Source organism: Leptonychotes weddellii, chromosome 1 (assembly GCF_054177405.1).
Source record: "Leptonychotes weddellii isolate Sample4059 chromosome 1, ASM5417740v2, whole genome shotgun sequence".
In the NCBI taxonomy this organism is placed as follows: Eukaryota; Metazoa; Chordata; class Mammalia; order Carnivora; family Phocidae; genus Leptonychotes; species Leptonychotes weddellii.
In genome coordinates this window covers 14199034-14213956 of record NC_138369.1, presented here as the reverse complement: position 1 = coordinate 14213956, position 14923 = coordinate 14199034, and the positions used below count along the sequence as shown (strand labels likewise).

Below are 14923 nucleotides of genomic sequence, written 5' to 3'. Positions count from 1 at the left end.
ACAGCCCACGAGTGTGGCCTTCTCCGGACACACGACACAGCGGCAAGTCCAAGGCTGATCGGGGCTGGGGGCCACCTCGGAACTTGTAGTTCTTCCCCCAGGGGCTGGCTGGGCCCGGGAGACGGGTGCCACCTTGGTCTTCAGGTCATAGCGTTCCTCCTTGTGCAGACCGCTGTCCACCACGTGCACGATGTCATTGACTGTAATCGACGTCTCCGCGATATTGGTGGCCAAGACAATCTTGCGCACCCCAACTGGCGGCTGCTGGAATATGGCCTTCTGGTCCATCATGGGGATGTTGGAGTGCACTGGTGGGCAGCAAGAACACGCTGGTTATGGGTACTGCTCCTGCTCCCTGTGATGAGGGTACAGGGCAAGGACTTTGACCCCATTTTGATGAAACAGAGGCCCAGATCAAGGATACGTGTATGCCCAGTCAAGGTGGAAAAGCCAACCAGAGCAGGGCAGCCTGGTCAGAAATCCAGCCCCGAGTCCCAGCTGGGTGGGAGTCCCTAGGCCAGAGGGCCAGACTGGCGTCTGGGGGCAATCGCGCCTCGCTCACCCGCTCTCACCTGGCAGGATGAGGTACTTGCTCTCGTGCATGCCCAGGGCCTCCTGGAGGCGTTGCTGCACTCCTTTGATCTCCTGCCAACCAGGCAGGAAGCAGAGGATCCCACCTGTAAAGGGGCCCTGCAGGCATGAGCCGTCACTCTCGGCAGCTGGAGGGCAGGGTGGGCACGGGGGCGGGGGGGAAAGCACCCACCTGGCTCCCCTCGGGCATCGATGTGCAGAACCAGATCCGTCACGAGGTCCAAATCGAGTGCACACTCATCCTCAGACTGGGGGCAGGGGGGTGGGGGGAGAGGCCACAGTCACAGCCCCCGGGGAAGGACGCAGCCACTCTGTGACTCGGCGAGGCCAAGGCACTGAACAGTCACCCCCAACCCTCACCGCCCTCTCACCCAGAAGCCCTGATCGTTCTGTTTCTAGCAAGGACACCGAGACTTGGGAGCACGGCCTTGCCCTCGGCCACGGCGCCACAGGGACAGGCAGGCGGGGAAGCCAGGGCAAAGGCTGGGGCGGGCGGGGGCGGGCAGGTCCCCTCACCTCGTGGTGCCGGTGCCGGTGCGGGTACTGGTGCTTGCCCAGCTTGGCCAGGATGTCCTCCAGGTAGTGCTCCTTGACTGGGTACATGAAGCCCGGCACCTTGATGACCGGGCAGCCGCCAAAGTAGCGGGAGAAGCGCTCGTTATCGCCCGTGGCGCTCATCAGCACTAGCCGCAGGGCCGGGTTGAGCCGCTGCAGGCCCTTGAGCAGAATCAGCAGGAAGTCTGTGTTCACGTCCCGCTCGTGGACCTCGTCCACGATGACATGGCTCACGCCCTCCAGGCTGGGGTTGCTCTGCAGCTTCCGCAGCAGGATGCCCACGGTGCAGAAGAGCAGGGCCCCACCGCGGGCCGGGGGCTTGCTTTCCAACCGCACCTGGAAGCCCACGTTCCGGCGCAGAGAGGGGCCCAGTTCGTGGCTGACCCGCTGTGCCACGGACACGGCGGAGATGCGGCGCGGCTGGGTGATGATCACATTGCAGCGGGCGCCGCGGCCCTCGGTCACGTAGCGCTCCAGCAGCAGCTGGGGGATGCGCGTGGTCTTGCCGCAGCCCGTGTCCCCAGAGATGACCACCACCGGGTGCTGCTCGATGGCATTGAGGATGGTGTCCCGATGCGGGTCCACGGGGAGCTGGGGGGCCTCCTGCCAGACTGGCCCTCGCCGCCGCCACAGCTCCAGCAAGTTCTGGCTCAGACGTACCTCCTCTGCTTCTGACAGGGGCACGTAGGGCTTGCCTGTGATAGGGTCACTCAGGGGCCCTGAGTCCTTGCCCAAGGGCAAGATGTCCTCACTCTGCAGCCGGAGCTCCGGGGAGATCCAGGAACTGTCCACAGGGTACTGAGGGATGGGAGAAGCAAGCACAACGGTGAAAGACCGACACCCTTTTCCTCATTCACTCGCGATACCCTCCACACGGTTCACCGGGGCCGGACACCGAGGCCCGGCCCGCTGGTGGGGGACTCCGTGCACGACTGCCCGAGGACGTTCTCGGGCAAGACAGGGCTGCTCGGGGCAAGGGTGCTCCCGGGCTCCGGCCTCAGCGGGGACAACGGGCAGGTAGCGCGCCTGCGGCACACGTGGAGCCTTTCCGTCAGGAGAAGCTGGAGGCGGGCAGGGGGCGGGGGTGGGGCGGCGCTCTCGGCTCTCTTACATGGTTCAGGAAGGTCTCTATCTTTCGGAGGATGGGCTCAGGCACCTGGATGGTGCACGGCCGGCGCTGCGTCTCACCCAGCTCACGCAAGGAGGCCAGGTTATACATGGCGTGGGTAAGCGGCTCATTGTTGCGGTCCACCAGGCCCAGGCTCTGCAGCGGGGACAAGCACAGCTCGCTCTGGGGCCCTGCCTCCCCAGAACCAGCGCAAACAGGCTCAGGAGCTTGAGAGAGATCACACAGAGCAACTGCTTCTCTAAGAGATTTTGGTTTTTAGCAGACATTGTACAGAAGAGTAATTAGGAACCTGGAAAATGCAAATCTCCACCCGTCCCAAAATTTAACTAGTTAAAATCATTCCAAGAAAAACAAGCCCTGACATGTCCAAGAGGAATGCCCCTCAGAAACCTCTCCTTGAGCAGCGGGGGCCCCCACAACAGCCCAATCTCGCCTCTACGAGTTCCCAGCACGGACCGCTAAGCCAGGAGGGCCAGGCTCTCATTGACCCCATCACAGCCCCACAGCACCCATTTTCACTACCTCCAAAGCACACCCCCTTCCCCCCGCAACCTTTCTGGTCCACATGGCACCCGTTCCACCTGTGACCCCATCATACGAACACAGGTGGACTTTCCTAGAAGTGTCTATTCACACGACTCGATAAACACCGCGTCTTGCTTCCCTCCCTAGACCTAACCCACGGCATCCCAGCACCTCCGACAGGCGTGCAAAACTGGTCGTCCTTCCCTAGTCCTGTGTGCCTGTCCCCTGTGCTATCAGGACTCCCCCCCCCCTTCAGGAACACTGTCCCCATGGGGGCTCGCCCCCTCCACTCTCATGACGGACCTCAAGCACAAGCATCTAGTCCCTGGGCCACGGAGGCGCCCACACAGACACCTTGCCCCCAGAGAGGCTTCCACCTCTCCCAGGCCTGGGGGTTTCCCTGTGGCCTCGGAGCAGCGGCCAGCCCGGGGCTGTCTCCGCGCCGCTGCCACCTGGGAGCTGGCTCCTCCCCACGACACGGCTGGCCCGCGCTGCGAGGCTCCCAATCACCCGTGCCCGTGGCCATCCGGCTGAAAGACAGACTTCCGCCAGGTGCCGTCCATTAGCCCCAGTTCTGCCCTCTGGAGCCACAGGTTCCTGTACCTCTCCCTCTTCTTCTTTAAGATTTTACTAATTGATTCATTCAGTCACTCGCTGGTTTATTTGAGCGAGAGCGCACCCACATGCACGCGGGGGGAGGGGCAGAGGGAGAACCCACGAGCAGACTCCCTGCTGAGCGCAGAGCCCAAGCACCGGGCCTCGATCCCAGCACCGGGCCTCGATCCCAGCACCGAGATCACGACCTGAGCTGAAACCAAGAGTCGGATGCTTAACCGACTGCACCTCCAGGCGCCCCGATCCCTCCTCCATTCTCCAGGCTCTCGCTACCTCTCACCATCAGCTGGGTCTAAAATGGGGTTCCCAGAGCCGAACGCACACCAAAGGCATGTCTGACCAGAGCAGAGGGCAGGGCCTCCTCGCTCTCTTGCTCTGCACACTAAGCCTGTGCCGATGGGGTTCAGATCACCCCCTTCTCGGGCAGTCACGGCTCTGCTGGCTTCCCACCGTGAGGCACAGCTGGCCTCCGCAGCCTCTTCACAGGAACTGCCTCACCTTGGACTTCACGGAATCTTCGATCTCCATCCCAGGTAACGCCTTAGGATCCATTTTGCCCACAAAGCCCAGGTAATTCAGATCTTTCTAGACACCAAGTCTGCCACTCAGCACAGGCACCGTTCCCCCAGCTTTGTGCCATTCAGAAAAACAGGCGTGTCCCCTCCGGGCTTCAGCTGGGCGCCGGCAACACCCCAGAAAAGGCTGAGCCCACAGGCAAAGCACCTTCGCAGCGAGCGTGAGGGCCTCCGGAAGGCAGCAGCCACAGCCGGACGAGCAAGGCTCGGGCCCCAGATGCTTCTGTGCTCGGGCCAAAGGCCCGGGGTGGTGGATTTTGTTTCCTGGAGAACGGGACCAATCCGCCAAGGGTAGGGGAGCTCCAAGCCTCTGACACATCAGCCAAGGGACCCGCCCGACTCACCTTCAGTTTCTTGCAGGCCAAGGCTGCCGCCTTATTCTCAGCCTCTGCTTTGCGGCGCCCTTTGGCGACAAAGGTCATGGGACAGGGCCAGAGCAGAGTGAGGGTGGACAGCTTGGTCTTGGTGCCCACAGTATGGAACTGCATGAGGTTCTACACGGAAGGCAAGAGAAATGGCTATAGAAAGGCAGAGAATGCGGTTCTCAGGATGCCAAGGAACCCAGAGATGGAATTAACCCCCATCACAGCAGGTGCCAAACATCGGCCACACAAGACGAGCCACTGGGCAGCAGAAGCAAGCCCCGACAGGGCCGCAGCTCCCAGGGCTGGCTCCGGCTGTCCCGTGGTTTCACGCCCGAAGTCAGTGTCTGGGCAGTGCCTCCACCTGCCCTCCTAGCCCACGGTGCTCTCGGCACCTTCAAAGCAAACAGGCATGGTGGCAGCTGTGGGTCGAACCTGTCAGCCTGAGCCAGAACCAGGCACATTCTGGGGGTGCATGAAGGCCTTACCCCCTGGGGAGGAGCTGTGCCGACCGAAGCCCTGAGCCCAGCCACAGAGATGAAATTCAACCTCAGCCAGAGAGCGCCACCCCGACCCCACCCCTGCCAGCCACCCCGGACCAAACTCGGGTCTCCCGCTCCCATGGCGCCAGCCCGACCCCCAAACTCCCACACCAACTTCCATTGACTCCTGGCTGCTTCACCCCCTTCACAGTGCAAGGACCCCGAGCCCCCCCGACTGGCTTAGGTGCGGGCTGAGGGTACAGGTAACCTCGGCCTTCCCAGCTTCCCTCCTACCTGGTCCCAGGGACGAGCAGACACAACCAAGCCAGCTCCCCACCCACACGCACTTCTAGGAGACCCGACTCACCTTAGCTGTGGAGGACGATGTTGCTATCTGAATCACTTTGGCCAGAAGGTTCTTGGGAAGCGGAAACTGGGTCAGGGCCCTGATAGCACTGTCGTCGTCTGTCATTTCAAAGGAACCCCCCCTGGGAGGACCAAAAGTTCAGGTGAAAAAGCTCTATCTCTTCCTGCGCCCATTTCACCTCAGGCTCTGAGGCCCAGGGGGGCTAGGACACTGCAGGGGGGCAGCAGGAGGTATGGAAAAAACAGCAGGCCTGGCATCTTCGCGTGGCCCCTGATCTTCTCAGACACACAGCATGACTGACGCTCCCTCAGTTTCCCCAAACAGATAACTGAGGGCAGGGGGCAGGGGCCCAGGGGCAGGCAGAGTAGTGGCTGGGCCTCGGAGGGACCCAAGTGTGACCCGGAGGGAGGGTCCCTGCTGTTGTTTTGCAGAAGCCCAGCCACACAGCAGAACGGCAGACGTGCCGATATGAATAACGGGACACACAGGCAGAGACGCAGGGCAGGGACCCTCCCATTTTAGAGAAGACTCCCAGGGAACATCACCCATCCCCATGTCAAGGTGCAGCCAGCTTCCCTGCATCCCCCACATCCAGCTGTACCTCGAGTCCCTGAGTGGGGTGTGGGAGTCCTGCTGGGTCATGGACAGGAAGTCGGTGACATCAATGGTCCCCTCTTCCAGCTCTTCTTCCTCATCCTCCTCTTCTTCCCGGCCCAAGGAGCGGGACAGGCCCCCAGGTCCCCCCGGCCGGATGCTCTCAGGGTTCAGCTGCCGCCAGGAAGTAGGTGGCATGGTGGGTTCTGGGCGCCACCAGCTGTCAGCCGGAGAGCCAAAGCGATCAGCTAGCACGCGGTATTTGGCTGCATCAAACAGCTCATTTCGGGGACCCAGCAGGCCCCAGCCCTGGGGGGGGGGGGAGAGGAATGTTGTGAGGGCCCATCCTCGTGCCTCAGTCTGCCCAGAACCTGCCCCCTTACACTGTTAAGTCCCCTAGGCATGAGTCATACCTTTGCACCCGTCCGCCTGCCTCAGCCCCCAAGCCACAACTGGGCATCAAGAGGGCATGTAAGATGTCTAGCTCTGACACATGAAAATGACAAGGTAAACTCTTACATCTATTAGACAAAAAAACTGGGGGGAAAAAAAACCCCAAACCCCACAGGCAATGGAAAAGCTGATACATTCACAAAGTGATCTAGAAAGCTTTGGTGAATACAGCAGTTAAGAGAAATGGAGCCCACCTCACAAAACAGATCTATCTCTGGTCTGACCTAAGAATCCTATGCTGAGAACATATTCTAGAAATAACCTGGGATGCTTATAAAGCCATTCATACAAAATATATTATTTTAAAATGTATTACAGCTTCATTCTCTTCTAGACAGAATACCAAATAAAACTTGCTGAGTCTCTAGCACGCATAAAGCAACATTCTGGCTACCCTGAGCATCATCAGGAAAGACGGGACCTGGTCCCTGCCTGCAAGAAACTCCCGAATCCACAAGGCAGAAGAGAAATGCAGGTGACTAGGGTCTAAGGAACCACACACTGAGAAGCCAGATGAACATAAATAACATAATTCCAATCCAAGTCTGGCTAAGCTGCTCGGGCATTTGACAAGAGCACACTCAGTAACCCCGTGCTGCTGGCAACAGGCACCGAGCAGCAGGGCAACGCTTAATAAACACTCTGGTTCGGAAGGGGAAAGGAAGGAGCTGCGGAACGGTGAGTGCCAACGTTGGGGAATAAAAAGGCTGCGAACTCCCATGTGAACAAAGGACTCCCGTAACAACAAAAACATCCATCCGATTAAACAACAGGCAAAGAACTTCAGACATTTCTCCAAAGAGACACAGATGGAAGAAGCACAAGATGCAAATGCAGTCTCAAAACTTAGAGCTCTTTGGGGCGCCTGGGCGGCTCAGTCATTAAGTGTCTGCCTTTGGCTCAGGTCATGGTCCCGGGGTCCTGGGATCGAGCCCCACATCGGGTTCCCTGCTCGGCGGGAAGCCTGCTTCTCCCTCCCCCATTCCCCCTGCTTGTGTTCCCTCTCTCGCTGTGTCTATCAAATAAATAAATAAAATCTTTAAAAAAAACAAACAAACAAAAAACTTAGAGCTCTTTGCAGCATGGCACAAAATGATACATAGGGGCACAAATCCTCAAAATCCACTCCCACCTGATTTAGGTACATTTGGGGCAAAAAAACCTTTTTCCCCCCCAAAGAACCAATTACCGTATGTGACTACGGAACTTCATCTTCCACAAATTCATAGTCGGCTTGGTTTAATGTGCTTTAGAGCTTCTGCCACATTTTCAACTCCATCAGGTCAAAAAGAAGAGTTTATGAAAGCAGTCCCTTCCCCCCCACCAACCCGGAAGGAGATTTCATTTGGCTCTAAAGCAGCTCCCTGTGATCTGTAGCTATGAGTTTCCTAAGGGGAAGACAACAGAAGGACACGGAGAGAAGATGCTTCTGGGAGCTGTGAAGAGTTGACAGAACCACCTCCTCCTGGCAGTCAGAGACAAGGACTGGGGATGTGAAAAGCAAACACTGTCTTCTGTTGCATTCTGTCCTCTGCAGCTACTCTATACAAGATCTACCATCAGGGTGTGATATCTTACATACTGAGAAAACACTGTGCAGTTAACACAAATTGAAGAATTTACCTTAAAAAAAAAGAGAGAGAAAAAGATGCTCAACAACAGTACCCATTAGGGAAATGCCAATCAAAACCAAGAGATCCCACCTCACACCCACGAGGACAGCTACTAAAAACCACCACCCAGAGCGCTGGTACAGATGTAGCGAGACTGTGCCCCGGTGGTAGGAATGTGAAACAGTGCAGCCCCCCGTGGAAGAAGTATGGCGATTCCTTAAAAAAGCTGAGAACAGAGGGGCGCCTGGGTGGCTCAGTCGTTAAGCGTCTGCCTTCGGCTCAGGTCATGATCCCAGAGTCCTGGGATCGAGTCCCGCATCGGGCTCCCTGCTCCACGGGGAGCCTGCTTCTCCCTCTGCCTCTGTCTCTCTCTCTGTCTCTCATGAATAAATAAATAAAATCTTTAAAAAAAAAAAAAAATCCAGCACAGGGCGCCTGGGTGGCTCAGTCGTTAAGCGTCTGCCTTCGGCTCAGGTCATGATCCCAGGGTCCTGGGATCGAGCCCCACATCGGGCTGCCTGCTCCGCGGGAAGCCTGCTTCTCCCTCTCCCACTCCCCCTGCTTGTGTTCCCTCTCTCGCTGTGTCTCTCTCTGTCAAATAAATAAATAAAATCTTTAAAAAAAAAAAGCTGAGAACAGAACTACCGTACGATCCAACAATTCCATTTCTGGGAACTGAAAGCAGTGTCCCGAAGAGAGTGTCTGTACACTCGTGTTCACAGCAGCCTTATTCACAAGAGCCAGAGGTGGAAACCACCAAAGTGCCCACCAGTGCACGATGGAGCACACACATACCACGGAGTGCTCCTCGGCTTTGAGGAGGAGGGAGGTTCTGACGCGAGCCACGGGAACGGACCTTGAGGACACTACGCTAAGTACGATAGGCGAGCCACAAAGAGACAGATACTGTTTGACTCCACTTCTATGAGGAGATGAAATCCCTGAGGCAAATTCATAGAAAGAGGCAGTAGAATGGCGGCTGCTGGGGGTTGAGGGGAAGGGGTAGGGGATCTGCTGTTTACTGTGTATGGTGTTTCAGTTTTGCAAGGTGAAAAAGTTCTGGAGACTGGCTGCACAATGCTTAATGCTATGCTTAATACTATTCAACTGCTGAAAAGTGGTTAAGATGGTAAATTTTATATTTTGTGTAACTTAACCACAATTCAACAAACATACAAACAAACGAGAGGCTATGAGCAGAGCGGAGATAGAGACAGAGAAAGGGCAGGGAGGAACGTCACCATGAATGCTGCAGACAGGCCACCTTCAAACATGCAGAGAATCTCTCAGCCTCGGCACTACTGACACAGAAAGGGGACAGAGACGAGAAGGGGGCGTGGGGCCCCGGCAAGGAAGAGGGCCCTCCCTCCTCAGATGCAGGGAGCAGGCGGGGACAGTGAAGGCCTGGGGATTCAGTGGGAGAGAATCTGAAGGAATACCCGCCCTACAGCTTTGTCCCCATTGGAGCAGAAATAAAGACCGAGAAGTCTGAGCAAGATTCAAGGTTGGCGCAGCCACAAAGGGAGCCAATTAGGGATTGACAGAAAGGCTGGTGAGCAGCACCGAAGGGCTCGTTAACTACTGGGTAACCAAGAACCTGAAAGCAGCCCGTGCCCAACCGCTGGGGAGTGACAGAAGCAACGCCCGTGCGTCCGTTACAAGGAACAGACAACTGTGTGGGTGCACGGAAAACCCATGGGAAATCACAGGAGAAGAAAAACCGAAACCAAAATGGAAGTGTAGCCACGGTGCCGCACGAAGGGCGCATTTTTCTCCTCCGTGTTTTCTGAAACCACAGACGGTAGAAAACTACAGTGGCAAAAAACCAAACCAAGCCCAAACAGCCAAGTATTCCCTTGTTGGCTGCACAGCAAGAGAAGCAGCACGAGGTGGGAAGGACAGGGGAGTGAGTGAACACCCGTCAACCTCCACCGAGAGGCACCTGGTACCAGAAAGCCCATCAGAGCCTGGGGCGAGGACCTTCCCAGGATGGAGGGTGGCCCGGCTCTCTCGCCAGGGGAGGGTCACCTTGAAGAGCTGGCAGGCCGCTGCTGCCGCCTGCCGCTCGGCGTCGATCTTCTTGCTGCCGTAGCCTTCGACCTCCACGCTCTTGGGCCACTTGATGTGGAGGGTGACTTTCTGGGGAAGAGAAGAGAGAATCAGGACCGTGGCCTTCCCAGACTGCAGAGCTGCCGCACGTCACACGGGGCTGCTGTAGGCCTGATGGCAGCAGAGCCGAGTGCAGGCAGCACTCCCATGCCCACGGCTAAGCCCCGTGAGGCTCTAACCAGCCCACCCTCAAGCCGTTCATCCCACCTCAAGTTGTTTTGCTTCTTCAAAGTGCCATGTTCTAGCCAGAGAGCAAGGTGGAACCCATCTTTATTATTAAAAATCTTCATTCAGAATGGTCTGCCTGCATGCTTCTGTGGGTCCCAGGACCTACGAGACTCTAGGAACAGGAATTTTTATCAACTCTGACCCTCTGCAGTCCCAGTTATTCAACAGGAACCAGAACCGGGGGTCAGCGCAGAGGCCGGTCATACCCAAGATGGGAACTCCTCACCTTATCTCCCCTGTGTTCCCTTTCTCTAAATCAGGCTCTTTTTTAGACCTAGCTTTGAGAGTCTCTGCTGGCCATTTTCAATTCACGAAACCCACTTTATGGGCTTCCCTGACAAAGAAACCTGAGGGAGAAAAGGGCAGCCAGCCTCTTTCCTGAGAGTCACACCAACATGTCTCCCAGCCACCAGTCAGTTTTACCTTTTTCTTCGGTCCATTCGTGTGCACGTAGACCAGTTTGTCTTTTGCATGTGAGATGCCGAGGGCTCTTCCAATTACACTGTTGAGAAGGTTTTTGGGCTGTGGGAACTCTTTTAATAGGTCCCTAGAAGCTAAGAAAATAAGAACAAAAGCATTACAGTTGCTCTTTTTCTTTTAAAAACTCCATGGGGTGTGTATCAGGACAACCCTGGGCTGGATACTGAGGATGTTGGCCCTTGACCCCAAACCACCCAGGAGCATCTTGGTAAAGGAGGGAGGAATGGCTTCAGGGTTTACAGGGGACGGTAAACGTGCACGACCAGACCCACTTGCACAACCATTTCCTGAAGGAGAAGGACCAGTGAGCCACACACCACAGAGGAGAACCAGCCAGCATCCTCTCCCCTGTAAGCTCCTGATTTAATACATCAGCTACAGAAGCCGAGGCGGCAACAAACCCCCCTTGTCTGAAAGAAGGTACTGAACAAAAAACAAAACAAAACTCCACCACACACACAAACTGGAGATCAAGACAATGCAAGGCCCCTCCTAAAACAAACGACACACAAAAGGGAGGGTTGGTCCCAAAGTCTGAATACCAGGCCCTAGCTCTCAATTGCACCTCAACATCCTGCAAAAGGCCTCTTAGAGCCAGATTATATGTAGGGACATTGATCAGGGATCTCCACAGCTGAGACACAGGAAATAAGCTATTCCCTCCCCAAGTTCAAGTGGAATCAAGTGGAGGCAGGATGCATCAGACACCCTGAGAAGTAGCTCACTTTTTTTCACTTGTACTTTGAATCGATCCCAGAATACAAATGGGTGAGACGTCCAACTAGAGGCAGCTTGTGCCAGACACAAGGCTCAGCTAGGCCTTGAAGAAGCCTGCTGGGAGCAGCTAAAAACAGAAGTAAGGGCCCCAAAGCACCAAAGTGGCCCTTCAAGAGATGCAGGGTCAGAGACTGGCAGAGGAGATGGGGAAACCTTTTCATTCTCCACCCACAGTCTCTGGTGTTATATTTGGCTTTAAACCAGCTCCAAAAAGAAAAACTTTGTACACATGCCCCTGTACGCATCAGTCATAAATCACCCAGGGAGATTTTTCACCACAATGGCCACCCTGACCCCCAACAGGCACGTAAGAATGGTGGTGATGTTGGGGAAGCCTCTATTTTGACGAAGCTCCCCACAGGAGTCCTGATGTAACCCGAATCCTGGGTTGAGACTGTTTCCCTGGAGCAGATGACTGTGTCAACTGGCCAAGAAGGAGGATTCTGCCTGACTCTGTCTCCCTCTAAAGAACTTACAAAGCAACTGAGATTCAAGCAGTTAAGACTGGTATTTAAGTAGACTCAAAGGGCTTCCCACAGAGGGACCCAAAGTTAAGGAGCCCACTAGACCCCCAGGCACAACAGATGTGCACTGGTCCCCCCTCCAGCTCTACAGGAACGGAGGAGGTTGGCTCTCTATCCGTCGTTGATAGGCAGGGATGCTCTCACCAGTCTCATTCCCCGCGCTATTCAGGAGACACAACGCTGGGAATCACTCTGTCTCTACCTCAAATCCTGAAGTACCAAGTGTAGTTTGGGCTCTTTTCCCACACTGGTGAGGGTGTGCTTACCCTTGATGCTCTAACCCTTGACCACCCATTCGGGCAGCAGGTGGATGTTTTCCTGTTGTCCCCCACGCCCTCGAGGTCCCGTGCCTCTCACCTATTCTTGCCTGGTGCAGGCGCTCCGGTCCCCGAACCTCCGCGCCCGGGGTCCATTTGGGCCTGTGCCACACTGAGCTTTACAACAGCAGCGCTGCGGCCCGCCAGCGGCCGGCGGTCTCGGCCACTAGCGGAGAGGGGCCCCGGCCCGCCAGGCCCGGCCCAGGCCCGCGCCCCCAGCTCTGCCAGCCCCGGCAGCCAAGGACGTCGCGGCGTGGCCGCCCCGACCCTCACCGTTCACCATGCTTCCGTCGCCTTCCCCGGGGCCGCTAGGGGCTACCCCTGCCTCGGCGGCCTCCTTTGTGCGATCGGGGTGGGCGCAGCCTGACGAGAGGCCGCGCGAGCGTCCCTGTCGCCCGCTAGCGCGGGGGCCCGGCGGTCGCAGGCGTGGAGAGACGCCGGCAGCCAGCGCCATGAGCCTCCTGGCGGCCGCCATCGCGCTCCCGCCGACGCCCGCGGGCCCGGAGCCGGGAAGGGAAGGGCGGGAGGGCGGGAGCAGCGGCCCGCGCGCCCCCTGGCGGCCGGGAGGACCGGGAACAGGGGCCAGCCGAGGCGGTCCCAGCGCCCGGGTTCCTCAGCAGGGGCCTCCCGCGTCCTGGGCTTGTCACCTGGCGGGCGGCCTGGCACGGCTGGCACCCAGCTGAATTCACTGCCCCGGCAAAGCCAAACCCACAGATCCGTCGTCTGAATCGGGGGCAAGAAGACGGAAAGGGACTTTTTGGGAAAAGTTCAGGCCTTAGCTCAATAACGTCCATCCAAGGAGATGAACTCCAGGTTCCCTCTAGGTCCCACCCATTGCTCATAAATACCTCTCACATGCCCTGGCAAATTGGCTTGCACTCCAGACGGAAGAGGGAGGATAACCACTAAACCAGGGCACCCCCATCTCATTTCATGGCTTACAAAGTAAACCTGATGAAGAATCTGGATCTGGGACAGGCAAGACCTCCTGAACATAAGCAGACCACTTTTAATTCCAGGGCTGGAGTCAAAGTTGAAAAATACCAGACTTGGATAACGTGCCCAAGAACTGAGCTGGTCCAGCAGTGTGACTCTGAAGCTGCTGCTCCTTACTTGTTTGAAAGCCAAATGGGATTCTATTTCCAAACTACTATGCCTGGGTTCTAGCCAGGCTCGCTCCCCTTCTGCCTCGTATGGCATTGAGGAACAGAAATTTGGCTCAGCTGGGTTTAACAGAGTCTGCATGTTGGGGCAGCGACAGCAAGGGGCTTGGTTAGAGGTTGGCAGTGCAGCTGGGGATACACTGGGAGGGAGGGTTTTGTTTGTGTGTTTGTTTTATAATTCTAGATCTGACTCTGAAGACTCCTGGAGAGCTTGTGAAAACATTGCTGGGAGCCACCCCCAAGTTTCTTACTCATTAGGTCTGGAGTGGAGCCCAGGAATCTGCATTTTTAACAAGTTCCCAGATGATAATGAGACTGCTGGTCTGGGACCTCACTCAGAACTGCTGGCCTATGGCAAGAACATAGCCTATGAGTCCTAATACTTGGGCTTAGTCCAAGCTCTGTCACTTGCCAGCTGTGAACCTTGGGCAGTTTCATCAGTTGGGAAAATGAGGACATACTTGATCTCATTTGGTACAACTGTGGTCAGGATAAACTGGGAATGTCTGGAAGGCGGCTCTACAGAGTGCTTTGTTAGAGAAGCCCCTCCACTGAGGTCTGAGACAACAGACCCGGGGCAGGATGGGGCAGCTTCAACTCCCACTCCTCTATTCCCTCCTCAGTGGGCTTTTAGCAGGAAAGGGGAAAAAGGGAAGGTGACCTTGGTGGCAGTGATGTGACCTCCCAAGGCGACACCACCATCTGTATCAAACGCCCTTATCCAGATCATTCACCTTGGGATGGTGAGACCCTTGGGGCATAATGTGATTTCACAATGGCTTTGACTTTGGCCAAGTGTCACTCTAACTGGCCAAAAGCCAAAGCATCCACCCAGCTTCAGGGTAGTTTTCAAGGACTGTTAGCAGCCCAAATTCCCTCAAAAGAATCTAGAAGCTTACCAAGCCTGATAATGGCATTAGGGGCTGAGGCCAAATTTTGAAAATGGTGGTGTCTGAAAGCTGAAGGAGACAAAAGCCTAGACAGAAAGCCCCCCCACCCCCTCACCCCCCTGGAAAGCAGGGCCTGGGTCCATCATGGTGCTGCAGCAAGTCCTCAGTATAGCACTCTGTTCGACAGCCACTTAGGCTAAGGTCGGAATGCTCTGATTTTTTGGATCTGCTCCCAAAGGGGCCAAAGTGGAGGGACAGACACAAATCAAGACTGACCATGAGTTGTTAACTGGTCAAGCAGGGTGATAAGTACTTGGGGTTCACCATATTATTTTCTCTATTTTATTAAATGTATTTCGAACAGAGGTCTGAAATTTTATGTTCAAAAAAAAAGCATCATGTGATGCCAACCAACTAGTTGATTCTCAGGGAGCTCCTTGACCCCCTTTCCTATTTCATTTACTGCATTTGGGCTCTAACAGTTGGTATCACCTTGAGCAACTATTTCACTTCCACAAACCTCACTGCCTCTTATAAAATGAGGGCATCTCTTACACTGGATCTTAAAAACTTT

The 14923-nt window shown here is 55.9% G+C and overlaps 1 protein-coding gene across 4 annotated transcripts in view; it reads right to left on the bottom strand.

The window, feature by feature from the left end:
- DHX30 (DExH-box helicase 30) overlaps nucleotides 1–14923 on the bottom strand; it is a 29281-nt gene that overhangs the window by 2149 nt on the left and 12209 nt on the right. For 3 of the 4 annotated variants that reach the window (XM_006732993.3, XM_031027844.2, XM_031027843.2), the window contains 10 exons: nucleotides 10622–10752; nucleotides 9890–10000; nucleotides 5803–6104; nucleotides 5202–5322; nucleotides 4335–4484; nucleotides 2258–2410; nucleotides 1108–1944; nucleotides 764–839; nucleotides 573–677; nucleotides 133–308 (listed from right to left, as the gene is read on the bottom strand). In XM_006732993.3, the coding sequence (XP_006733056.1) occupies nucleotides 133–308; nucleotides 573–677; nucleotides 764–839; nucleotides 1108–1944; nucleotides 2258–2410; nucleotides 4335–4484; nucleotides 5202–5322; nucleotides 5803–6104; nucleotides 9890–10000; nucleotides 10622–10752 (2162 nt within the window). Of the gene's footprint in view, nucleotides 1–132; nucleotides 309–572; nucleotides 678–763; nucleotides 840–1107; nucleotides 1945–2257; nucleotides 2411–4334; nucleotides 4485–5201; nucleotides 5323–5802; nucleotides 6105–9889; nucleotides 10001–10621; nucleotides 10753–12569; nucleotides 12811–14923 lie in introns of those variants that run through there. The other variant, XM_006732992.2, reaches the window with a different exon arrangement.